Source organism: Vidua macroura (assembly GCF_024509145.1).
Source record: "Vidua macroura isolate BioBank_ID:100142 chromosome W unlocalized genomic scaffold, ASM2450914v1 whyW_random_scaffold_74, whole genome shotgun sequence".
Classification (NCBI taxonomy): domain Eukaryota; kingdom Metazoa; phylum Chordata; class Aves; order Passeriformes; family Viduidae; genus Vidua; species Vidua macroura.
The window spans coordinates 1956214-1981744 of NW_026530539.1; the positions used below are offsets into that span (position 1 = coordinate 1956214).

A 25531-nucleotide genomic window follows, 5' to 3' on the forward strand; every position below is an offset into this window, starting at 1 on the left:
GGTCTAATTTTGGAAAACACAAACACCAATGAAGAAAATAAAAACACACAAGCATGAAAAGATATGTGAATGCTATGCTAATATATGAGGTAAAAACAACCTCTGTTAGGTCTGATGGACACAGCTCCATCACAGGGTTAATACACATGACATGTAGGAGTGATCAACCTCACAACTAGAAATGTGCCCTTCCTCACAGGAGCCACCAGCTGTGCAGCATTCCTAGCATTAATCCTAGGCAAGGCAGAAAACAGGGCATAGTTGGAAGGATATTGTTCTCCTTCCTTCTATCCATCAAAATGATGGTTAAAATGACTGGCTTTGGGATTATCAGAAAGAACTTTAGCAGCAAGAAGAAAAGGCCATCCTCATTACCTTACTCTACATATCAATAACAAAAGGCAGCAGTATCTATATTTTTATGTTTAGAGTTCACTCAGGAATCATCTAGGAAGCAATAAAACCAGAAAAAACCCAGAGGCTTTGTACCCGTTTGAGGAATAATAAACAATATGTGCATGCCATCCAAACACACAAACATTACCTAAGGTAATTCTGAAACAAGACAAGCATCATATTAAAATACACAAAGCAGCTACAGAACTTTACAATTTAATATATAAATATGAAACTTGTGGGATCCTCTAGCTTAAGAATACTAGAAAATAGCCTAAGAATGAGAGAAATCATTGCACAACCTAACCAAATATTTACTAATAAAAATATAAGGCACTAAATATTTTTGGGGGGATTTCAGTGTGTACATTAAATTACAGTATTGCTTAAACAACACATTCTTTTTTTGGAGCTATATAAATGGGGTATATATAAGACCTTCAGTAACAGCTAAACAAAACCCAGGACTATCATCTTTTTTTCCAAGCAGCAGCAACACTATCCATCAGGGGCCAAAAATATTCTATTAAACCCCCATCTGTTTACCTATCAGACAGGCTGGAAATTTAGCAGTCATGTCTTCTACTCAAAAATAAATATATACTTTATAGTAACTAGTTAACATTCCTCTGACTGCATTTTAACTAAAATAATTATGTAAAATGGTACCTTTTTCCTAAAATGGGGTTCCTTTTATATATTCATGTCGCTGTCGAGCAGGACGGGAACAGAGAACTCCAGATCAGAAGGCAAAGAAAATGAGCTCTGATTTATTTCAAATACACCGCTCTATATATAGAGGACATCGAGAAGCCTAATTTCATTGGTCTTAGAGTAAAAACATGTCACACCATTGGTGTACAGTGAATGACGCACAGTGGCAGAGCATATCTATAAACAATGTGAATAACAAGATAGATTAGAGAATTATTTACATTCTTTCCCAACTGTTTCCCAGGCTCTTGCCTGGTTAGAAAACCTTTCTCTTTCTCTCTAACTGAGCTGAGAATATCCACATATTCAATGTCTTTTTCCTCCCTGAAAAAAAAAAATTTTCCTTCCATTCATATACTCCTAGTATTGAACATCCAATATGATACTGTTCATCTTTAGTCAAGGGTCTTATCCATAAATCAAGTAACTAAATGACAGTCTTTCCAATTTCCACAGGCTTATGAACAGACACCTCTAAGTAACATTGAGTAAGTTTTAATTGCAATTTAAATAAAAACTATTGATGATGGTATGTGAGACAACCTAGCCAGGTTTTTAAAGTTAAGAATGAACTAGCATGGTCAAAGTTGATAAAATTGTTTTGCAAACTGAAGAAACTAGGTATTGAAATATATAGTACCCTGCAATACTATTTTTAAAAGGCATAATTCATAGTACATCTACAATTTACAGTAGCAGCAAATCAGTGTTTCAAATGCTTCCCTTGCAGTTCTTATAACAAGCCTTATTCAATCTTTTCTTTATTTGTGGTTTTCAGGGTTAAAAAAAAATCAAGCCTAATAAAAATGCATTTTATATTAAAAATATTAGCATTTATCTAACTGGTCTCTTTGCTATCTGTAAACTTACAACTCTATATTTTTTTAAAGTTATGCCAAGTCAAAACACAAAGAAATTTGCAATTACAAAAGGGGTCAGAAGCCAAGATTCACATCTTATTTTCAAAACTACCTCCTGCAAAACAGCACTTAAGAAATGCCCCAACACTGTCTATGTGATCTATTAAGTATCATCTAAATAATAACCAAATCTACAGTTATTTAATTTAGTAAGTCTGACAAGATAACAATAATTTAAGGAGATATGTTGCATCTTCATTCTAACTAGCAATGGTGTATTCCTCCATGTTGTTATGCTTACTGACATTTCCAAATGAGTATATTACAGAAAATCCTTCTTAACGGACTATTTTTTTCCCCTGTTCTTATATAAGCGTCATCCTGATTTACTTGAACCAAATTTATCCCTTGCAAGATGATTTTTCCAAGGTCTATGTACAGTTCTTGAGAGGAAGTAACCTGCTTGAGAGTCCCTCATACATACACACTGTGCTGTCCCCTTTGGATTTCTTCATATTAAAAAAAAAAATCTCTTTTTTTCCCCTTTTTTTTTAACAAAGTGAGCTGCAACACATTTTCAACAGATTCTTCTGAAAGCCTGAAACATGAGTCACCCTTATTTCACTTCAGAGTTTTCTGAGTTGTAAAAAGCACAATACTGGTGAAATGCCAATATTTTTCTATTATATTTGAATTTTTAAAAACCTTTTTCTTCTTTCAAAAAAAGTGTTTACATAGAAATAAATATTGATTCCCCAACTTGCTCTCATGCCAATTTCATTTAGAGTTAATTTGCATGGTCAAATTCAAAATTGTTTAAAGGAAAAACTTTCAACAGCAGCAGATCTAGCAGAACCTATTCAAGGATTCAAAGATCATCCTCTTAGGCTGTGAATGCTATCTAGTGTTTAAGAATGGCAAAATCTTAAATGCCAACAGAGAGGCTCAGTCATTAAAAGATAAGAAATTGCTCTTCATCTGCAGTAACTCAAAAATCCTGGCATTCCCTTGAATTAAAGAGTCTGAGATTATGACTGCTCAGGTCAGTGAGAAGATTCTCAGTAGCACCCTTGAAGTTTAGATTGAACCTGTATTTTCAGGTGTAAATTAACACCACAGAAAGCATTCAGAATAACATAACTGATACTGTGCTTAGGTCCTATGGAGCTCACAATACTTGTATTGAAGTATCACCAGTTAGATCTCAACTTTTTACTCTTCAATCTTTCTTGAGAAGAAAACCAAGCCTGACAGTATTTTAATGCACATGTCATTTGAGTTCAGCAGAGAGAACTGACTCTCTACAGCATAATTGCTCTGTTTGTAACTTCATGGCATTATGTATTCACTAAACATTTTCCTTACCTTACTAGTTTAGCCAAACTCACACTATTTAAATGGAGATTTAAAGTTTAGTTACACAACATGAAAGACTACTGTATTCTCAAATGTGGCACTTCAATTTTCAGACCACACACAAGCAAACTGTTGGCTGTTACAATACATGCACTGAGAGAAGGTTAAGAGCCAGAGTATGCATAACCTTCATACATGAAGGCCACATTAACTGTCACTAAAAATTTTAGAGCATCTCTGTTGCTAAAGCTATTTTTCAGACTGGTTGAAAATCAGTCCCAATAATAAGCGATGTTGAGACAGTAACCAGCACTACAGCTGAAATGTCCAAATACACTAAAACTGAGGGGAACGTAGACTACCTGTAAAACTCTTCTGCATCAATGCATACAGACTTTTTCAAAAGTAACTGCAAAAGTTTTTTCATGCTTATGTCCTGATACTCAAGTTCAAGCATCAAGTTAAACCTCTTTTGACTGTGTGCAGAGGACATTCATGCACTGAATTTCCAGTAATGTTTTTTGATACCTTGTAATAATTTCTAACTATGTGTTCATTCCCTAAATTTTGAAGCTATTCACAGTGTAATACCAAGTGCACTAAAGCAGCTTTCTAGTCAAGAAAAAGAATTTAAGTACTTTGCCAGTTCCAATAAGAGGGATCGCAAATGGCATGTGAACCTACCACTGCAATGGAGAGCTGGAAGTCCTACTCACACTCACAGCTCCACTGCATCTGTTAAGACCACAATATTTCATTAACCACAAGTAGCATAGGATGCATTTTTTGCCAACCTTGTCCTTATGTCTATAGAGAATGTTTTTCACTTGTACTTGGAAAACATTTCCCACAAACCAAAGTAAATTCTGTTTAAAGGAAAACCACAATGTGGCAGGTACACATTGTACCTAATTGCAGCAAAAGGACAGCTCAAACATTTGAATGTCATAAGTGGAATTTAGCATAAAGCAAATGATATGTGCTATGAATAAGTGTCATTGTTCCTCAGGATGGTTTGTGCACTCCCATATCTTGCATCACAGGCAAAACTGGGCCTTAGTATAATCATCACTAAATAATCAAGTTCTTCTGTGTACTGCAATGGGACCTCTTCACTGCAAACATCTCATGGTTAAGAGCAAGAACTCAAATACAGAAGAGCCTAGTGACACAAAGCACCCTAGAGTGGTTTCAGGTCTCTGCAATGGAAGTCAGAAATCTGAGCAGATGTGAAAATACCCTGTGGTGCCTTCCTGAGTCACAAGATCCTTTTATGACTTAAAAAAAAAAAAAAAAAAAAAGAATATAACCTGGGGGACTTATTGTGTAAGTGTCACCAAATGACACAAGGAAAAAAGACGCACCACAGCTATGGTCACGATGAAGAGACCAATTTATTTCCTCTGACTCTAATCATTTATAGTTCTCAAAAGGTGCCAGTGGATTGGAGGGTGAACATGCCACCTCTCCAATGACACTAGATAAACTACTAGTACATTAAATTTCTCCGCCTCTATGAAGGAATGTAAAACAATAGGTTGTTTACAGAAAGTTGTGTGAGAAAGTTCTCTACAAGAATGTAAACTCAGAAGGCTTTAGAAAAATCTTAAAAATCAGGGCGACATGTAAGTTTGGTGGGGTTTGTGAGGTGGGGAGAAACCTGTCCCAAAACTCAATGAAATAGTCTTCTTCAACAGGCTTTAAATGAGGCTTTAATTGCCCAGCAAAGTATAAATATAGCAAAGAAAAAGGCATAAAATTATAAAAGCTAGAAGTCTGAGTAACTATTAAATTGACAAATATCTTTAGATCTCTATTAAAAGTTTACTACACAATAATTATAGACTATGCCTTTCCCAGACTTTCGAATAATAAACATTCACTTTGTGCAACCTGCTTCCTAGCAATATGTGGGAAAAATCCCAGTTCTCACGATGACAGAATCATTCACCATAACCAAGTCAGTTAAAACAGTTATTTGTAAAATCTGATGCAAATATTTTAATTAATCTAGCAAACATTAGTTCAGCAACTCAAGACTAATTATTGCAGTTTTCCTTTAAATCTTCTTGCCCTATGTAAGCTGATATTTATCTCAAAAAAAACCCCAACACCCAACTTCTAACACAAGAGGCATAAAGGCATGTAATCTAGTAAAAATTGGCAAGCCAAAAAGTTTATTTTTATGTGATTTTATTTTTGATTGCCATATGATGATGGTTCTGTGGTATAATATGCTGAAATAATTTTTCACACAAAATCCTGTCCACAGCACTTGAGCTAATAACAAAGACTCAGCAGACAAAAAACTTGAAGAATTAACGTTTCTTTTGGTAATAAAATGAGGAGAAGGCCCCTATAATTTGCTGCCGATAATCTTAACACAGATGTGTCAGAAAATTAAAAATATAGAAATTATAGATCCTTATGACATAGGAAAATGGTAACAGCTTTGTCTAAGATGTTGAAAATTTAGGTGTGGATATAGCTTGGGTACCTGAGTAAACAAATTCATATTTATATCCTAAAATACATGACCAGCTGCAATCTGCAAGAACTTACAATAAGGCTAAGCAGGTTTGTCATGCACTGAAACACAGAGCTGAAAGCACAGTGCAGTAATGAACAGGGCCTTACTGTAACACAGGCAAGAGGTATGCTGTATTATTTCTAATACAGCTGCCAATCTGTGGTCTTAAGATATTAAAGCAAAGCTGACTATTTATCTTCAGAATATATTTATTAGATTATCACCATCTAATGGGATTTGACAGCACTGACAAGAGCTTATCTAGGCTTATAAACGAAAAGATCTGAAAATTCCAGAATTCAAAGATAAACCTTCCTCCAATTTACCATTTCTATGCTTTGTTGGTGTGCAAAAGTGATCTGAAACCTCAGGACAGATTTTAAAATTTGCCCATGTCTTAATACACTGCAGTCTTCAAATTTACACAGAGCTGCAGTTCTCCTGGTTTTTCTCAAGTGTGACTCATCTAATTTAACAGACAGCTGAAAAATTATGTCAGATGTGTTACAGTTCAGTTTAAAAAACATCCTCTACCTGGTATCTCTGCAGTGATTGTCTTGCTGCTCCCTGAAACCTCTTCATCATCATCTGATGAGCTCGTGCTTGAGTCACACGTCAGGTCACTGTCGCTGGTACTGCTGTCCTGCAGCAAGTTGTACTTCTTGCGAGCAGCTGCCTCCCGCTTCTGTCTCAAGAGACGGATTCTTTCTTTGTGCTTTTGACTTCGATGACCTTTTACCTTGGTAGCTCGACCATTCTGCTTATCACTAGACTGTCGGTTTTTCTTGGCAGCCATTGTTGAAGTTTCACTTTCAGACCTGGATCTCCTGGATTTCCTCCCAACTGCAGCCCCAGACACCTCAGAAAGGTCTCCCTCTACAGTACCTTCAGCTTGACAGGGCTCATTCTCTTCTGTGGAAGACAACGTGTCTGAGTCAGCCAAATGCCCACTGGAGGAAGGGGAAAGCATGCAGTGATTAGAAGAGTCACTCTCATAAACTTGACCACCCATTGGCCTATCGCTCTCTGTAGATGCCAACTGAGACTCTGAAGAGTCTTGCCTCAGTTCCATCAGTAAGCAAGGCATTGAAGAAAGCACCGCTGGGTCTGCTGCAGCGTGCATGTTGTCTTTCTGAATTTGTGTCTCAAGTTCTATAGGTCCATCTTCATCAGGAGCAGTTTCTTGCTTTTCAGACGTCTTTGGTGGAACTGAATCAACAAGTTCTGCTTTTCCCACTGTCTCCATCTTCATTTCAGAACACTAAGGTCCTCCTGGTCTCAAAGCATGGAGCACATGGTCTGGAAGACTGGGTGAACTAGATAAGGTCTTCAGCAATACAGCAGCCTAAACAAGAACAGAAGAGGAAGAATAATTTACCCAAATAACTCAGTCCTGCTCTTCACAGTATTACCTAAACAACACATCGCTTTCAGTTACAGACAGTATGTTCATAGAATCCTAGAATGGTTTGGGTTGGAAGGGACCTTCAAGGTCATCTCATTCCAAACCCCCTGCCATGGGCAGGGATACCTTCCACTAGACCAAGTTGCTCAAAATCCCATCCTGGCCTTGAATACTTCCAGAGATGGGACATCCACAACTTCCTTGGGCAACCTGTTCCAAGTGCCTCACCACCCTCAGTCAAAACTTTCTTCCCAATATCTAATCTAAACCTGCCCTCTGTCAGTTTGAAGCCATTCCCCCTTGCCAAAGTCCCTCTCCGCTTGTAATTCAAGATATAGTAAAGATCTTTCATTCAATACATTTGCTTACAGATGAATGGTTTAGAAGTATAGAAACAATAAATTTTCAGCACTTTAAAAAGTGTAGATGAGAAAAATCAGTAGAATATTTAATTTACTGCTTTCAAAAAATGCATTTCTGCAGACAAGGGCATTAGTATTTGAAGAGCCTGAGAAAGCATGGATGGCTCAGAAAGATTTTTCAGTACCCTGACAATCCTTCATCAGATTCCTCATCCATCCCAAGCTTCCTGTAACTGTATGTTTGTAATTTCATGCTGTTTCCTCCCCTCCATCTGCAGCACAATATGAGGCTACTTCCCTGATTCTAAAAGGTGCCGTGAAAAGCTGTGTTGTCCTGCCCACCCTAACCCACTTTGAAACTTCATTTATAAAGAAAATTAAAAGAGAGTTCATGCTTCATTTGGGCTAATGAATGAAATGCTGTATGGTGCAAGGGAATGATGAAAATACTTATGGAAAAGAAACACCAGTGTTAAGGAAAGAAAGGTTAGTTAATCTCAGACAACAAAAGAAAGATAAGTTCAGGTCTGCTAAATGAGAAAGAAAAACCCCAAACACACAGCAAAGCATTTTACTTCCAAAAAAACAAAAAGAGGAATAAAATACACACCGTAAAATACAAGAACATACATATAAAGAAAAAATGTTTGTGAATACTGAGTAAAACTCTCAAAAGCAACTTAAAATAAAAATTTTCAGAGATTGTAATTTAATGTAGGAACCAATTTATTTCCAAGGCCACAGCACAGCATCAACAAACCCAAATGAGTACACATGTTCTGAGACATAAATACATCCCTATACTGTAATAAAATCACTATTTCTATCTATTTCACCCACAAATCTTCATTATCAAATAATTCTTCTATTACATGGGTAAGTAAAACACAGATTTGATGACTGAATGAATAACCAAGTGTTATATACAGTGGGATTTGTATTGTACCTGCTAGAGCAACTCCCAGCTTTTTAAAGAATTTTTAAATGTGCATTCAAGGAAAAATTTGGTTGCTCAAATACATATCAAAAGAGTACCAGTCTGGCGAAAAGAAATATATTTAAATATTCATACTAATAACTGCAGAACAGCTTCTGCACTATTCAGCCTTTTAGCCCAGAGAACAAAGAAGAGAGCTTGACAAGAAGCTAAAGGGCAGCCAAAATGAACTAGAGACTTTTCACAAATATCCTACTTGGAAATACCATCTACAAAGCAGCTTCCAAAGGGACTATAAGAACACCTGTACTTGCTTTCCCATCTCTCTGGCCTATCAGCCAGAAAAAAAATGTTTCATCTATATGTTGCCACCTTGCTAACAGTCTAATTACAATGTTTTTATAAGATTTTTTTCATTATTAAGTAGAACTTTAACTACTCAAACCATGCTGGTTTGATCCCTCATACAGTGATCAGTGAATTATATTTTCAGTGAGATGGCAGCACAGGGACTAGTAATTTTACAACACTACATCTGGTCAACATCAACCTGTGTTTCTGTATGCATGGAAGAAATACTTGCTCTGGTGAGGTTTGTACTCTCTAGGTCCCCTGAGCTGGCTATTTAGACATAAAAAAATTGAGTATTAGTATGTAAATAAAATACAACTTTATCTCATTGGAAAAAAAGTCTACTGTGATTCAGAGTTTGATGCAGGGAATAACACAGTTCAGAGGAAAAAATCTATGCCAAGAAAAGCCTTGTCTCAAAGAAAGAAAAACTAATGTCCTTATTTAGTTCTACTTGAGAAATTTATAGATCAGAGAGAGGAAGAGGCTATACTGAAAAAATCACATTCTTTTCTTGCCACTCACTTTTCTAGTAACAGTACTAGAAAAAGTAATCTTGTGGTGATGCTAGAGAAAGACCCATTTTTAACTTAAATGAGAACACAGCACTGAAAAATGTTGTGATGCTTACCAACACAGATGGATACTTAATCAGACATTGCTTAGAAATATCATTCTCCTTTCATTGATGCACAGATACTGAACTTATTTGAAAAGGCAATTCCGTAAAAACTTCTGTGCTAGATTTTTCCAACAGAAATTACTATATTTCCCAGACACACATAGAACACACCAGTATGCAGAAGCCATTAAACATCTAACTGCACCCTTATCTGGGAAATATTTTTAAATCATGAAATCATTTGTCAAGTCATATGATTTGTACACTATAAAACCTCCACTTCACTGAAGAAATACAGAAGGATTTTGAAGGTCAGATTAGCAGAGACAGTCCAGCCTCTTTCATTGCCACTAACAGGGATGAGCTTTATTCCCTAGTCTTTTACTACCCTAATTGTCACTGTGAAGTCATAGTCCCTCCTTTGCACCAGAACTGGCTTATTCTTTCATGGGTAGATTCATTTCAGTAAGTCAGAAGAAAACAAAACAAGAAAATAAGTGCAATTTTATGCCAGAGCTTACAGGAAGCAGAGAAAGGAGGGCAAGAACAAACCATCCCTTTAGGAAAAAAAAATCCAAATCTGATAAAGTACCTGCTGTTTGGTCTCATCACACCTTAAACTCACAGGTTGACTAGACACAGGAGAGAGTATGGAGTGTTTCTTTCACAGCACTGTTTGCTCTGAGACTTTTGAAGATAAAAATTATTACAAAACCAAAAAAAATAAATTGAAACAGAGGTGTTAGTAGCTTCTTAAAGTACAACTATACATAATATATACTACTGCACAAAGAGTTATATAGAAAATGGCATGCGTGCCCTTCATCTATCAATAATTGGCCAGTCATACATACTTTATAACATTTTTGTTTGGTTTGCTCTCAATAAATGTTCTTTATAATTGTATTTCCTACAATGTCAGAAGGAAATTGTCCCAGACTGAGCACCAAGATGTTTCCTATTACCATCGGAGTAGCACTTACATCTGGACAGTTTTCCTTATCTCCTGTTAATGGGCCCATCAATGTCTTGCCACATGACTCAGAGATAACACTCTCCAGGAGACAGTTCTGTTTAACAGGTGATTAAGAACACACCTTGTGACTCAAAATAACATCAGCCCATTGTGAGATGCTCCGCCCAGGGAGAGAAGCTAGGCATTCCCACCTGGATAAATCCAGGGATTTCTAGACAGAAAGGCAGCCTTTCCACAAGTTTCCGAGAAGACACAGCAACCACATCTGCCACTCCAGGAGGACTGCAGCCACTCCAATTTAGACTGCTACCAGCACGCTTGCCAAAAGGGTGTCAAGTTGTATTCTGACTTTTTCAGTAGTCTTCCTTTTGTATCATTGCATGTATTTTTGTCTGTTTTTTCCCTTTTCCCAATAAATTGTATTTCTGACTTAGAGTCTCTCACTGGTTTTGCTTTCAAACCAGAACAGAAATTAATTTCATCCAAACAAATTATAAGGCCTGTGTTAAAGGACAAGCCACTGACTGAGCATTCTCACACTATTCAAGGAGTCGCACAAATATCACCTGAGACTAACTGCTGGTCTCAGAGTCCCTTCGCACTGGGTGGGTTCAGTGGGCCAATAGGTGCCCCTTTTGACTCCTTGCTCTCACACACACACACACACACACACACAATCTTGGGCACACTTCCTCCTTCTTTGGGCTCAACCTTAGGCTTCCTGTAGGAGAGTCTCAGGCACTGGATTTATAAAAAATAACTTAATATAGTGGCACAGCAGCAGGTCAGCTTGAGCTGTGTGTCTCCAGAGAGTGACCCAGAATAAAGAGATCCCCAGAGCAATTATACCCTTATGACCTGTACCTGCCCCTCACATGTTCTTGACACACCTCTTGGTCCAATGGTAATTTTTGGTCTGGGATCCTCTAACATTTTATTGGGTTCTTTTTCTGTGTCCATGCAGACAGGCCATTAACTGTTCAAATCTTGTGGAGTTGCAGCTTCTGCTGACTGTTAGTCTCCTGATCTTCTGGTGCATCTGCTCACTTGTAGAGCATAGCAAACTAAAAAAAGCCCTAGACTAAGGATAAACATTACTTAGCAATGACTAAAACATCAGTGTGTTATCAATATTCTTCTCATACTAAAGACAAAACACAGCACTGTACCAGTTATTAGGAAAATTACTAAGAAAATTAACTCCATTCCAGCTGAAAACATGTCTAGGTGTAAGTTCACAGCTTGCAGCTGAAGGCTTCAGCAAATACAGCTACTCATTCTAAACTAGTAAAGCTAAGCAAACAACATGCTAAATCACACAGTATTATAGCTCTATGTAAGTCATTCTACTTAAAACCTACTCATTTATGCTAGACAACTAATATCTCTCAACAGCCTGAAATACTTAATAAAAAAACAAGGCAGCCTAAACTTAATTGTACATTGTCATTTTAGGTGTTATTGAACTGATTATTAATAAAGAATGCCTAGCTTATATGATGCAAACCATCTCTTTTTCTCAGAAGCTTATTACCAACATATTTCCTCATAACCAGAGTCCAACAGACCACTTCTTTTCCCTGCTTACAACTGTATCACCTTCTTATGCCTGTTCTAGCAATTGTTTAAATGAAAAAAGGACACAATCTGGGTAATGAAGAATTGATTGCAACACACAAGTCCACTTCATAGAATCTTCTCGAATCACCTTCCTTTCCATTAAAAGTAAACACACATAATTCAATGAACTCACCGGTGACATTCTTGTACAAATAATGCATACAGATATCGTAGAATCACAGAATGGTTTGGGTTGGAAAGGACCTTAAAGCTCATCTTATTCCAACCCCTTTGCCATGCGCAGGGACACCTTCCACTAGACCAGGTTGCTCCAAGCCCCATCCAACCTGGCCTTGAATACTTCAAGGGACAGGGCAGCCACAGCTTTTCTGGGAAACCCGTTCTAGTGCCTCATCACCATCACAGTAAGGAATTTCGTCCTAATAACTAATCTAAACTTCTCCTCTTTCAATTTAAAGCCACCATCCTATGCCAAACAGCAAAATGTCTAAAAAACTAAAAACTAATTAATCCAAATAATTAGACCTCTATCAGAAAAAACTAATTTGCAGCCAAACAAATGTAGAAATACAAACACTCTCTGGACCTCTCAAATGCTGTCTTTTGGACTTGTTCATATCCTCTCCAAGATAGCATACATTCTTTTTTATTTTCACATAAGTGTCACACATACCCATGCACTTAAAACAACAGAAGTGTGACTAGCACTCATTTAACTGAACTCAAGACAGTTGACTCAGCTCTGTGTGAATGTGTGTTCAGAATGCTATAGAGCAGATTTTTCATAACACTAAGATATTCCCACAGGGCTACTGTGTAATTTATATAATGCTCCTTTGAAAATTCTGCCCTAAAGCTGACTCACTGACATACGATTCTACCTAAGGCATATCTCTGGAAGTGGAGCTGGTTCTTTATCAGATGATTCATAAATCAGGCCTGCTAACAATCCTAAAGAATAGGACCCTTTGGAATAACATAGTAAAAGAATTGCAGAGTAAAACAAAAGAAGATTAAACTAATGCTATGTTTCAACTGGTTTTGCATAAATAAACAAAGGTTAAAAATAGGCTGCTCCTACCAAGCATGTACAAATTATCCAAGACTGAATAAAAATTACAAGTATATGTGTTAAAGCTTTGCGGAGCATGCATTACAACCTCGAAAAGCAACGTGTTTCATTGTAAATAGGAAGCAATACTTTACATTTAAATACGGGTTTTTGCATTGCAATGCTTAATGCATGTATTCTGTTCAAATTAAAGATAACTATCAGCTATGGGTTAGTTCATAAGTCTGCACACAGGCTTCCAGAAAAATTCACCCATTCACCAGCTGTGCTGGAATCTCATGATGGAAAAAAAAAATCACAGTCCTAGTAAAAATTAATTCATCAGCACACAGATAAAAGCACACAAGGTTGGCTGCACTTAGCCTTCTAAAAATCTCATTTCTTTTCACAGTGAAATCATATTTCTGAAGTACGCAGCAATTTAAAGATTACAAGGCTCTCTAAAAATCAGAGGAGACATATCTTCATTACTACCTGTTCCTAAAAATTTAAGTGACTCACATTTAGATTTTTCATTATTCTATCAACAAAACCAGTGGCAGAAATCAATGCTAGCCATACTTTTTGTTTCTTTTTCTCTCTGCTATATATTAGTTTGCAGAAGATCACACTACAGAGGATCATCATAAGGATGTGCCATGTTTTTCTAAGATTTTAACAAATTTTCCCACTTTACCTATCCATTTCTGTTACTCAAAGGAAATGTATTCTGTTTCCTCTGCTGGTTCATGCTGTTCTGTATAAATAAACCTCCTCTTTTCAATAAATGTTTATCTATTGTTCTACCGTGGTCAATAAAGTAATAAAGTAATGCTCACAAAAAAGCCACATTTTAAATTGCTTGAGCATAACAGTAGTAAATTAATAATACTTTTCAGATTAAGAAAATTTATCTGAAATATCCTGAAAGTAATCAAACACTGAATTATTCACTAATAACTCGTTAACAGATCCGGACAACTGCAATGTAACTTCAAAGTAGTAAAGCTATCTCAATACCGCAGTTTTTATTTGAGAAGGTCTTGTGCTGTCTCTCAAAAAAATCAAATCTAGTCCAGCATGGACAGGCACAAATGTACCTTGCTATTGCTGATATTTGGAAATACTGAAGCAGAAATGAGTGCCATGAGGCACAGGCTGCAGTTACAGGAGCCCTTAATCTCAAAGGTCACTGATGCTGTTCCGAGACAGAACTGCCTACATGCTTGTCACTATTGAGTAAGAAAGCAGCACAGACTCCAAGAAGGCTGGTTTGCACAACAACAACTTTAATGCGAAAAACTCTCCTCTTTATAGACTGTCCTGACACATTCTACCTGATTGGCTAATTAACAAAAACACTTTTCTCACAAACAATCCTTGAGAAGAACAGAAAAACAAAGAGTAGAAAAACACCACCTGCAGGTTGTTTACAATAATAAGCTATCATTGTTTCCCTACAACTCCCTAAAATTCTCACAAGTCCGCAGTGAGAAAACTTATCTCGTTTTCTCGCTCTCTGACCAGGCTGTCACATCCACACATGCTGAGGCAGTGAGCCCCCATCAACTCCTTTTGTTACTCAACTTCACAGAAGAAAGCTATGCACCTTGGACAGTTGACTGAATGAGATCAGTCAGGGTCCAGAAGGACAGCAAGGTGAGCATTTTGCCCAACAGCAGCCACAGGCCTGGAGCAAGGGAGAACATTGGAGACTCACCTGATCTTGCAAAACAGCGCTCCAAAATTGCACAACCCTTGACATCTGACTCTCAGCAGATAAGAGAGCTGTTTTGTCAGGTTCTCTGCAATGTTCATTTCCAGTAACAGTGCTGCCTACTTAACAGACACTACAACTACCTCTCAGGCAAAGATATGGGAGCAGGAATAACAGTTCTTTACTAGGAAAATTAAAATAAAAATGCAATAGTACAAACAAAAAAAATACCAAACAAAAAACACTGACAGAGTCAGAATACGACCTGACACCCTGTGGGTCAGGGTGTTGGTAGCAGTCTAATTGAATGGTAGCTGCAGTCCTCCTGGAGTGACAGGTATGGTTCTGTTGAAACAGTGATCCTGTAGAAGGGTGTAGTTTTCCTCTGAAGGTCCAGTGGTAGTGTACATGGGTCTGGTCTTCCTCTGGGAATCCAGTGGAGAAGAAAACTGCTCCTCTTGGAATACAGTGGGGGAAGGTTGCTTCTGGTGTTCTAAATCTCCGATTATATCCAGGAAGGAATGCTTGGCTCCTTCCCCTGACCAGAGCATCTCACAATGGGATGATGTAATTTTATCAGTCATGGAGTGAGACTCAATGGCCCATTAACAGAAGATATCTTCCCAGAGGGAGGATTGATTGTGGAAGAGATAAAGAAAACTGCCCAATTAACAGAAGATAACTGCCCCACCTCTAACAAATGGGAAATAGAACAGACACATATCTTACAACCCAGGACAGACCTTTTTACGCATATAAACAAAGGAAATAAACAAAGGCAACTCTCAGGTAATTTAAAGCTTAAAATACTTTCATTCTATTCCAATTAATGTCTTAGCTTTAAGCCAGTATCTTCCTGGCATGGAGCAATAACTTGCTCATTTTATGGTGTGTGGTTTTGATGCCATTTTGGTTTTCGTCTTTTTTTTTCTTTTATATGCTCTCTGTATTTTTCGCACATATTTTTGTAGCTCTGTAGTCTATTGTATTAGTAACGAGTTTTCCCAGTACTTTTCCATGGCCTTTCCCTAGGCAGAAACACAAAACAAATTCCAGAGCTCCAAGCCCTGAGGGATACAAGACCCCTATGCTATCTTAGTTCTTCTGGCTACCAAGGTTTAGAACAACTCTTTGAAATACATTTTCATGGACAAAGTACAGCTACTGCCAAAGGGGGGACTCCAGAGAAGGGGCTTGACCTGGGGGGGAATTGCATCCCCACCTGTCCTCCTAATTGGTTCTTTTTTGTCAGTTATGCTGATTTGGTGAACTTATAAAAACTGTATTCACCCTGTGTGAGTGGGCTTTTGTGGACATCATTCCATAACTGCCCCTGAAGGCCTTTAAATAAAGATCCACTTTTATATCACCTCCTTAATAAAATTATATCAAGTTTCATTTCCAAGTTGGGAAAAAGGCAACAGTTTAAGTCCAGCTGGCAACTAAGCACCACGCAGCCACTTGCCCACCACCACTCCCACCCCAGGAGAACAGGGAGGAGAATCCAAAGTAAAACTTGTGGGTTGAGATAAGAAAAGTTTAATAATTGAAACAAAGTTAAATATAAGAATAATAATAGTAAATAAAAAAGATAAAACCCAAGAAAAACAAGTGATGCACAATACAGTTACCACCCACTGACTGATGCCAAAACCCCATTCCCAAATTGCAATTAGCTGCCCTTCTGGGTAACTGCCCCAGTTTACAATTGGACATGACATTCTATGGTGCAGAATCTCTCTTTGGCCAGTTTGGGTCACCTGTCCCAGCTAGGCTCCCAGCTTTTTGTGCACCTCCTCACTGGCAGAGCATGAGACACTGAAAAGTCCTTGACCTGGGTAAGCACTACTCAGCTGTTTTTTGTTGCAGTTGTCGCAGTTTTGGAGATAGGCACACAACTGAACATGCTGAGATCATGCGACAACAGCCAACTTTTAGTCAGGGGGTTCAAAATTCCCACGCCTAAACACCTGATTGGTTGAGGTCTTAACACTGCCCAGCTCACTGGCCAATTAGATGTCTGCATTCATGACTGAATGAGATTAGCTGTGGTCCCCTGTTTGAGTTTGAATCCAACCTATCATTGTCTTACCTGGGGACTTGTTTACTTCTATTCTCTAATGAACTAGGCTGGGAGTTGGGGTCTGTTATGGTCTATTTCATCTGTTCAGCTTACAGACCAGCTCTAGCTGTGACACTCAGCACCAACCAAAACATCACTGTGTTATCAACATTATTCTCACACTGAATCCAAGACACGACACTATAACAGCTACTGAGAAGAAATTAACTTTATCACTGCTGAAACCAGGACATATGGTCTGGCCAACTGAGAGAACAGGTGACATGCCCAAATTCTACAGAAAGGCTGGAAAGGAGCTGTAAGCCAACCAATCCCTCACCTCAAGTCATTTTCTCATCCACAAGACACTAATATTATTTGTTTATTTAATTATTAAGCTCATAGAATAAAATCTAAATATTGCAACATAGATTTGTAGTAGGCATACTACTGAAAAACAAATTGTATCAGTACACTAAAGGCAAAGTCATGTTGCATTCAAATTATGAAAATTTGACAGTAAGATACCACCTGCTCTTGGGCTGCTCTTACCACCAAACCTTGATCTTTTCTGACCAGCAATAAGAGGTACCAATTGATTTCAGCATCCACCAGATTGCTAACAATTAATACCACAATCTTTACATGCCCAAAGTGCTCCTAAAGAAGAAAGCACTTGTGACAGTGGTCTCAGGACTCAGTAAGCAAGAAGTATGTGGAAACAGAGCTGGCTGGGATAAATAGTGATTTAGCCTCAGTAGCATATACAGGAGGCATCAACCTGAGACCATGGGAAAAAGGATACTGAAAAAGGGACATCTAGTCAGGTCATGGTGAGAAGAGTGTAGTCATGGGAGTCAATATGTTAATGGAACTATTCTATATTTGGTCAGGTTTCTGGTTCCTGTTCTCCCTTGGTTCGGAACCTGTTACAAATAAGGTCATGTTCCAAGTTTGCGTTCGTGATTGGATCCCTGCTCTCAGATTACCCCTATACCTTGTTGCCTTCGCCACACCTCTCCCATCTTTGGATCTTGACCCTTAATCGTGTGGTTTCTACGTTTGTTATTTTGCTATTAAAGTCTTTATTTTCGGGCAAGTCCATCGCACCCATTCCTTTATTTTGCCATGTTCCCCCCCAGCCAAGCCGGACTAGGAGTCACAACAAGCGAAGACTGTGACAAAAGTATAGCTTCACTGGAAGCAACATGCTATCTTCTCAACCAAGAAAGCTCACTTGTACCCCCATACTCAATAGCACAGCTAGCTCAAGATACCTAACCTTTGAGTGTATATCTTTATAAATCCTAACATTCTCCTCCTTAGTTGAGCTTTCCTAAGAAACTAATGCAACAATGTCGTGGTTTCACCTCAGCCATCAACCAAGTCTGACACAGCTGCTCTCTCACTCATGAGACTGGGGAGAGGATGAGAAGGGTAAAAGCTAGAAAACTCTTGGGTTGAGATAAAGACAGTTTAATAGGGAAACCAAAAGCCACGTATACAAGCTAAGCAAAACAAGCAATTAATTCACTAATTCCCATGAGCAGGCAGGTATTCAGCCATCTCCAGGAGAGCAAGTCCCCATCACGCATAAGTCACTTGGGAAGACAATACCATCACTCCAAATGTCCCCCCCTTCCTCCTCCTTCCGCCCACTTTATATACTGAGCATGATGTCATATGGTCTGGAATATCCCTTTGGTCAGTTGGGGTCACATGTCTTGAATGTGTCTCCTCCCAGCCTCCCATGCACCCCCAGCCCCCTTGCCAGCGTGGCAGCACGATAAGTAGAAAAGGCTTTGGCTCTGTGTAAGCCCTGCTCCACAATAACAAAAACATCTCTATATTATCAATCCTGTGTTCAGCATAAATACAAAACACAGCCCCATACCAGCCACTGTGAAGAAAATTAACTCTGCCCCAGCTGAAAGCAGCACAAACAAAAAAGAAAATTCTTGTAGGATGCCACAGCCATAGACAAATGTCTGTGAGCACTGGAAGAATAATAAGGACTGTGGCACAGTGTCATGGAAGAAAAAGGAAACCTGGTAGAGAAAAAGGACAGTGCAGAAGAGAGTTAATTTAGAATAAGCTTTTGACAAATAGGTGAAAAAAAATGGTATGAAGCAAACACAAGTTGGTTCAACAAATTATCAAAAGCTACTTTTTGTATTTAAAAAAACCCAGAACTGACTAGGCCAAAAGCCAGTTGCATGTGCATTATGAATAATGCCTCTAACATAGGTTTTACAATCTAATACTTTCTACAGTATTTACTCCCAGTTGGCAGAGGTGAAAAAAATTCAACCTCTACTTCAAGAAGATAACAGATAGACCAGGAAACAGACATTTTTTTCCCATGACATACAGAAGACTTTGCATATATTTGACTACAGAAATTAAATCACAGTAGGTAAGAGGATACCAAGCTACCAGCTACAAGAAGAGCAAAAGAAAATTAAAAGGTAGTTTTCAGTAGTACCATGCAAGTACTGATAGGAGGAAAAAAACCCCAAACAAAGAAAAAAAAAAAACAACCAAAAAAAACCCTTACTTATCCTTAAATAAAAGCACCAATTACCCCAAAATTACTTTTTGCATAATTTGTCTTGATTTAGCAAAAAGTGGCTCAGCTGACAGAGCTTTCTTAAGAATAAAAGTAATAATTAGCAACAGGAGACAAACAATATATACAACTTGCTCAGCAAAAGGAGAGATAAAAGAAAAAAGAGCATCAAGTCTGGAGTATTGGTTCAATCCCATTCCATTCATTCAACAGTGTTATTATTGCTGTAGCTTGATGAGCTCCATACAAACAGTGTAATCCACTACAGGTGTTAAAAAAGCAGAAAAAACATTTACATCTTGTAAAACAAAAACAAAAAAAAAAAAAGGAAATCAAGTGTCTGTTATCAACCCAACTTTAAATTGAGGTGAGGTCTATAGCTAATTATTGAGGGCTTATGAAATTAACTCTGGCAAGATACTCAATGTATTTCCCTACTTTAGTTTTATGCTATTCAACAATTTCTGGATTTTCTTTATTACAGTGAGTGGATCCAAAGCCTGTGAATTGCCTTTAAGATGATTTATTAATAACAGTAAGTGGAAACATGGAAAATAAAATTTCACCTTTAAGGCTTTCTAAAAACAATACTCAAAGCAAGATTTTTTTATAACTCCTCACAGATTCTGCATAGTGCTGATCAAAAGGTGTTACCAGCTCTGGAGGAACCACAGCTATTGACAACTCAAACTGTATTTATCAGTAATTCAGCTCATGGGCACTGCTACCCATAAGCCCATTCTTTCCCACAATGAAAACTTCATTTCCAAAAGACATCTTATTAAACATGAGGAGGCCTCAGGCTACCAGCATTTTATTCAACTTCATTAGGAGACAGCCTCTAAACTCCACTTATCTTACATTTACTTCCAGACACAAGTACATGGAATTCATAAACAGCTTCCTGACCTACTCTTCACCAACATTTTTCCCCTAAAATTTTTCTTTTGCCAGATTATTTAGAACTGCCTCTGGCCAGAGCTGGCATTTCAAGAGAGCAAGAATCGGGAGAGTGTGCTGAAGAGTCAGGAGAATTACCAGCTGATAAGAAAATCACAATACAAGAGAACAGCACTTTCTTAACCGTACCTGGCTATCACGTCAAGTTGCTTCTTTTTACTTCAGAAAGTTTGACAGTACTATTATACAGTAATACAGTACAGTACATAGAGCACCAACCTCAAACTGGTATAATGGAAATGCAATTATTTCCAATGAAAAACAAATTATTGAAATGGTAATTGTTTCATCATGCAGACAGCTCATATTATAAAGTCTGGCACTTAGTTATTTCTAGCTCTGCTACTGAGTCTCTTGGCCTCTACCCATTTTGGATGAATGGAAGTGAAATCTGCCTTGTCTTAAATAAGTCTTAAAATGCTAATGACCAAGCACCATGAAACAAGACATTAGAGCAGAAACATAGCCAGAAAAACCACTTATCCAATCAAGGTCTGGCTTTTTCTGCTCATTTCCAGGAAATTTCTAAGCATCAAAGCAGAAGAGCATTGTGCAGGATGCTACAAAAGTCTCACTGTAACATCAAATCCACAATCCATGTACATTGAAACAAAAATGCTAGCCTGAAAGTCTTCAAAATACAAGTATTTTTTCTTTTGCCTTATCTCCAAAAGAAGGTCCCTGTTCAGCCAAGCTAGCTTTCTGCCTTGCCTGCTGGACTTCTGACATTTAGGAATTGCCTTCTCCTGTGCCCTTAGGAGGTAATGTTTAAAAAGTGACCAGCACTGATGGACCCCAGCACTTGCAAAAGTGCTTTCCCAGGGGACCTTCCTCATTAGTTCCCTGAGCAGCCTGAAGTCTGCTCTCCTCACATCCAGGGTTGAGGTTTTGCTGGCACGTTTCCTCCTGGCAACAGAGATTTTAAACTTGATTGCTTCGTGGTCACTGGTCAAGATGGCCACCAATCACCAGTTCACTTACAAGACCAAGTTATATCAATGAGATCTCAGTATATAACTCGGTCTCATTATAACAAGATCAAGTTATATCTACTTATCTCCCTAACATTTAGTGTTCAAAGCCTCTCATGATTCTCCATATTTACTCTTGATAATTCAATCTTATTTTACCTGATTAATCCCCACCTCCTCCACACTGTCAGCTGCCAGTGTGATCGGCTCATTTGTGAAATTTGCACAAACATCCTTCCTATTTCTCTTTTATCAGTTAGAGCAGGGCTTAGTTTCTGTGTTGTGATCACTCTATCAACCTTTCTCAACTGCCTTGTGGTTGGCATCAGGTTCCTTACCTTTTCCCCTCCCTTCACAGTACACAGTTTAATGTATCCATTTATTTCCCAGGTTGTTTGTGCACTTTAATTTCTACCAGGCAGGCAGACTGCATGCACTTATCGAGCAAAAGCATAAATGCCCAGGCTATATTGCAATACACATCATATGCTTGAATGTGTAAGACTATGGTCACTTTCCTCTTCCTGATTTCTCAGGAATCTCATTGCACCTTTTCATGTCAACCAGCAAGTAGGCTAAAGAGCAAACAGAAATAGTCAACACATTATAATTAAAAAATAAAGTGCTTAAAAATGAGTCAGAAGTGTTATCCTCATACTTGGGCATAAATAGCAGCTACCCAAACTCACATACTATCTTCCATTACCCCCATAGTCCCTCCTCCTAAGTCCCTACACAGAATACCAGAGTTACTGGTATATATGAACCACAAAAAGCACTATTTTATAAGCCTTTAGCAGCCACATAATCACTCCCTTTGGAGCTTATTTTGCCAGCATCAAACTATGCCAGATCACTAAAGGTAAGAAATATTCAGAAAATTATGCTTAAAAATGATTGCTGTCAGACAGCTGAGTTCTCCACATTTCATCTCACTGTTTTGGTATCATACATGAAGGGGGGGGCAAGATATTTGGGCTTAGAAAACACATAACAAGTAATTTAATGACTCCTTAGAGCTTATTACAAACCTATTTGCTCTGCAAAAGCAATGTTACCCTTTTCCAGAGTAGCGGAGAAGCTGCGCTGTTGTGACTGCCTGACTTTCAGCTCTTATATCATAGAAATGGTCATTACAGGTGTTAACTAACTGCAACCTAGATATTAGGAGCTCAAGGAGAACTCAGGCTAGATAAGCAACGAACAATTTGGAACTTTTTTCCACATAAAATATAGCTTCCCACAAGGTAAACAAAGAAGCAAAAAAACTAGAGAAGCATAAAACTGAAGCAGTTTACACCCCTTGTTTTTCAAAGGGTTTTTTCGAAACAGCTAACACGATCTCACAGCACTTTACAGATGTCCCAGGAAAGACTAAGTGGCCAAAGTTGCTTCCAGGAGCTGTGGTGAGGCTTTCATCCGCTGACTCCAGGCAAGGTTAGAGCTAAAAAGCAGCGGCTAGGCTGAATCCCGCGGTCCCAGTACCGGGCCGGGCCGTGATGGAGCTCACTATTACCGAAGCAGTCAGTACTGAAAGCTCCCAAGAGACTCCCACGTTTCCCTGAAAAGTCCTCGGCCGGCGCGGGCCTTCCCGACCCTGATGGGACCGGGCCCCTGAAGTGTGCCCTCCCGCCTCCGCCAGCCCCGGGGTAGGGTTGGGGGAGTGTGAGGCCAGTATCCGCCTCTCCCAGGGCGCCTCGCCGTCTCCCGCCCACGCGCAGCCGGGCTAACGGCAACGGCTCCGGCGCCCCCGCGGCTGAGGCAAGGTGGCCCGGCCCTACAGAAGCGGGCAGCGGGTGAGCCCTGGCCGAGCCGGCCCCGCTCACCTGGACACCGCAAGGCTCCTCCTAGCCTCCACCCGGGGGGTAACAGCTGTGGCATGGGTGGCCGGAAAGAGCTGGGTCTTAGCCGAACGGACGCCACTCCGCGCCCCCAGCGCCAGAGAGAATGTCACCGGAGGCCGCAGGGCTCTGCATGTGGCGTCACTTCCTTTTTCCGCCACCGCCGGAACAACTGAGCACTGCGCAGAGCGGCCGCCGAGCCCGCCAGCACCACTCCACGGCGCAGAGCGGCCGAGGCCCCGTCCCCTCCCTCCCCTCAAGCCCTAAGGGGAGCGGCGGGTGTTAGTTAGCCAGTGGCGAAGTAGAGTGTGTAGAGCAAGCAGAGTAGTCGGAGCGACTCACTAAAGGAAAAGAGCTGAGGAGGAAGGTGATGTGCCATTAGGGCGACATTGTATTGCATACATTAAACAACCTTCTGATGTTTCTTAATCAGGGTATTTAGCTTTTCATCCCTGGGGTATATATGCTGCACAACTGCACAATACATTGCAGGTAGTGCTCTGCAATTTGAAAACATGTGGCAGCAATCAGTTCAGTATAGTTCCTAATTCCTGATCCGGACCTACAAATGCCTGGGATATTCAAGTGTTAAATATGCATCATACAACAGAGGTACCCTTGGAGGATCCTGATCCTCCACAGCCACTGCTTCTGGCACAGAATCAGTCATAGGGTTGGTAGTATAGAAACATGTGCATGCATCTGTTAAAAATAAGTTAGAAACGGTTGTAAAGCAGTTGATAATTGTTAAGCATGCACTGTTAGTTTGGTTATGGTAAAAGGGGTTAAAAGGGTAGTTATAAGAAATACGGTACTCAACTGTTATAAATAGAGGCGAATAATTTGTTCAGCCTTTCGAGGGTCAATAAGAAATTTATTGATTACAGCAAGCGATGGCAAGCAAACAGCGCTGGGTGCAACCGGGGAGTTCCTGCTCCGCAAACAGCTCACCCCGTTTCCCCCTCCCCAGAGTCTTTTTATACTCTCTTCCCTCCGTGTCCGCGGTATCTCTGGATGTACTCTGCGCTTGCGCCCTCTGTTGCTAGGGGGTCGTCTTCTACTCTCTGGTGGTCGCTGGAGGAAGGCTCCTCTCTTCTTCCTCGATGAAAGTCCACGACCCTGTAATGGTCTTTTCCATATAAGGTTATATGTTATATGCATCTCAGCTCAAATCCTGTTACCTACACAAGGCTTCCCCTTTGGCTTCCTGTTATTTACACAAGGCTTCCCCCTTTTTGTCCTGATGAACAAAGAGTCTTTTCTAACTTATCACAATCCCCCCTTTTCTTTTTCTTTATTTTGTTCATCAAACCTTTTTAATTCTTGTAAGCTGAGGGCTAAGGTTTCATTAGTCTCAGGATCCTCTGGTATGGGTTCATATTTGGCCCTTATCAACATGAGGTGAGCAGCCTCTAATCTCCCCTTTACTATGTCTATGACCTTATTAAAAATACACGGGCCGAAGGTTAGTCCCAAAATCAGTAAAATTAGGGGCCCTGCAATTGTGGACAATAGGGTAGTCAGCCACGGGGAACTGTTGAACCAGGTTTCATACAAACTTTGTTGCGCTTCTCTTTCCCTTTTTCGTTTCTCTAATCCTTCCCTTAGTTTTGTCATTGTATCCCTGACTACCCCTGTGTGATTTGCATAGATACAGCACTCCTCTCTGAGCGCTGCACATAGCCCCCCTTGCTGTAGGAGCAGGAGGTCCAATCCTCTCCTATTTTGCAAAACCACTTCAGATAGGGATCTCACCGATTTCTCTAAGGCTGATATGGATTGCTCTATTCGCTCTAAGTCCTCATCCACTGCTACTCTTAGAGAGTGAAATTCTTTCGTTTGTTTTACTAAGGAGGCCACTCCCGTGCTTACACCCGCTCCCCCCATGAGCATTAAAGCAGCTACTGTAAGTGTAGTAAAAGGTTCTCGTTTTTGTAGATGGTGTGCTGGGGTAGTTTGTAGGTTATATACATAGTCTTGGGGGTGATAGATAATTTTTGGGATTATGACGACTTGTATGCAGTAATCTGAGGTCTCATTGAAAATTTCCAGGGAGATGCAGGGTGTGAGTCCTCCTTTTGCACAGATCCACTTTGTGTTCTTAGCAGGGAGTAACCACTTGGCTGGCTTATCCTCTCGTTTTGCTGTAGTTATTATTTCGCACAGGAATTCCATGTGCTGGGGCACTTGGCCAATGCATCTCCCCTTCCCTGTTACTGAGGCCAATGTGATTCCTTGCCCCCGCAAATCTTTCCAATTACATGAAGGGG

General features: G+C 39.4%; 1 protein-coding gene across 2 annotated transcripts in view; it reads right to left on the reverse strand.

The window, feature by feature from the left end:
* Positions 1 to 23360, reverse strand: part of LOC128822770 (protein C18orf25-like) — a 78389-nt gene extending 55029 nt beyond the window's left edge. For both annotated transcript variants that reach the window (XM_054004580.1, XM_054004581.1), the window contains exons 1-2: positions 23247 to 23360; positions 6391 to 7201 (exon numbers count right to left, since the gene is read on the reverse strand). In XM_054004580.1, the coding sequence (XP_053860555.1) occupies positions 6391 to 7108 (718 nt within the window). In that variant the 5' untranslated portion in view covers positions 7109 to 7201; positions 23247 to 23360. The remainder of the gene's footprint in view (positions 1 to 6390; positions 7202 to 23246) is intronic.
* Positions 23361 to 25531: the final 2171 nt, after the last annotated feature.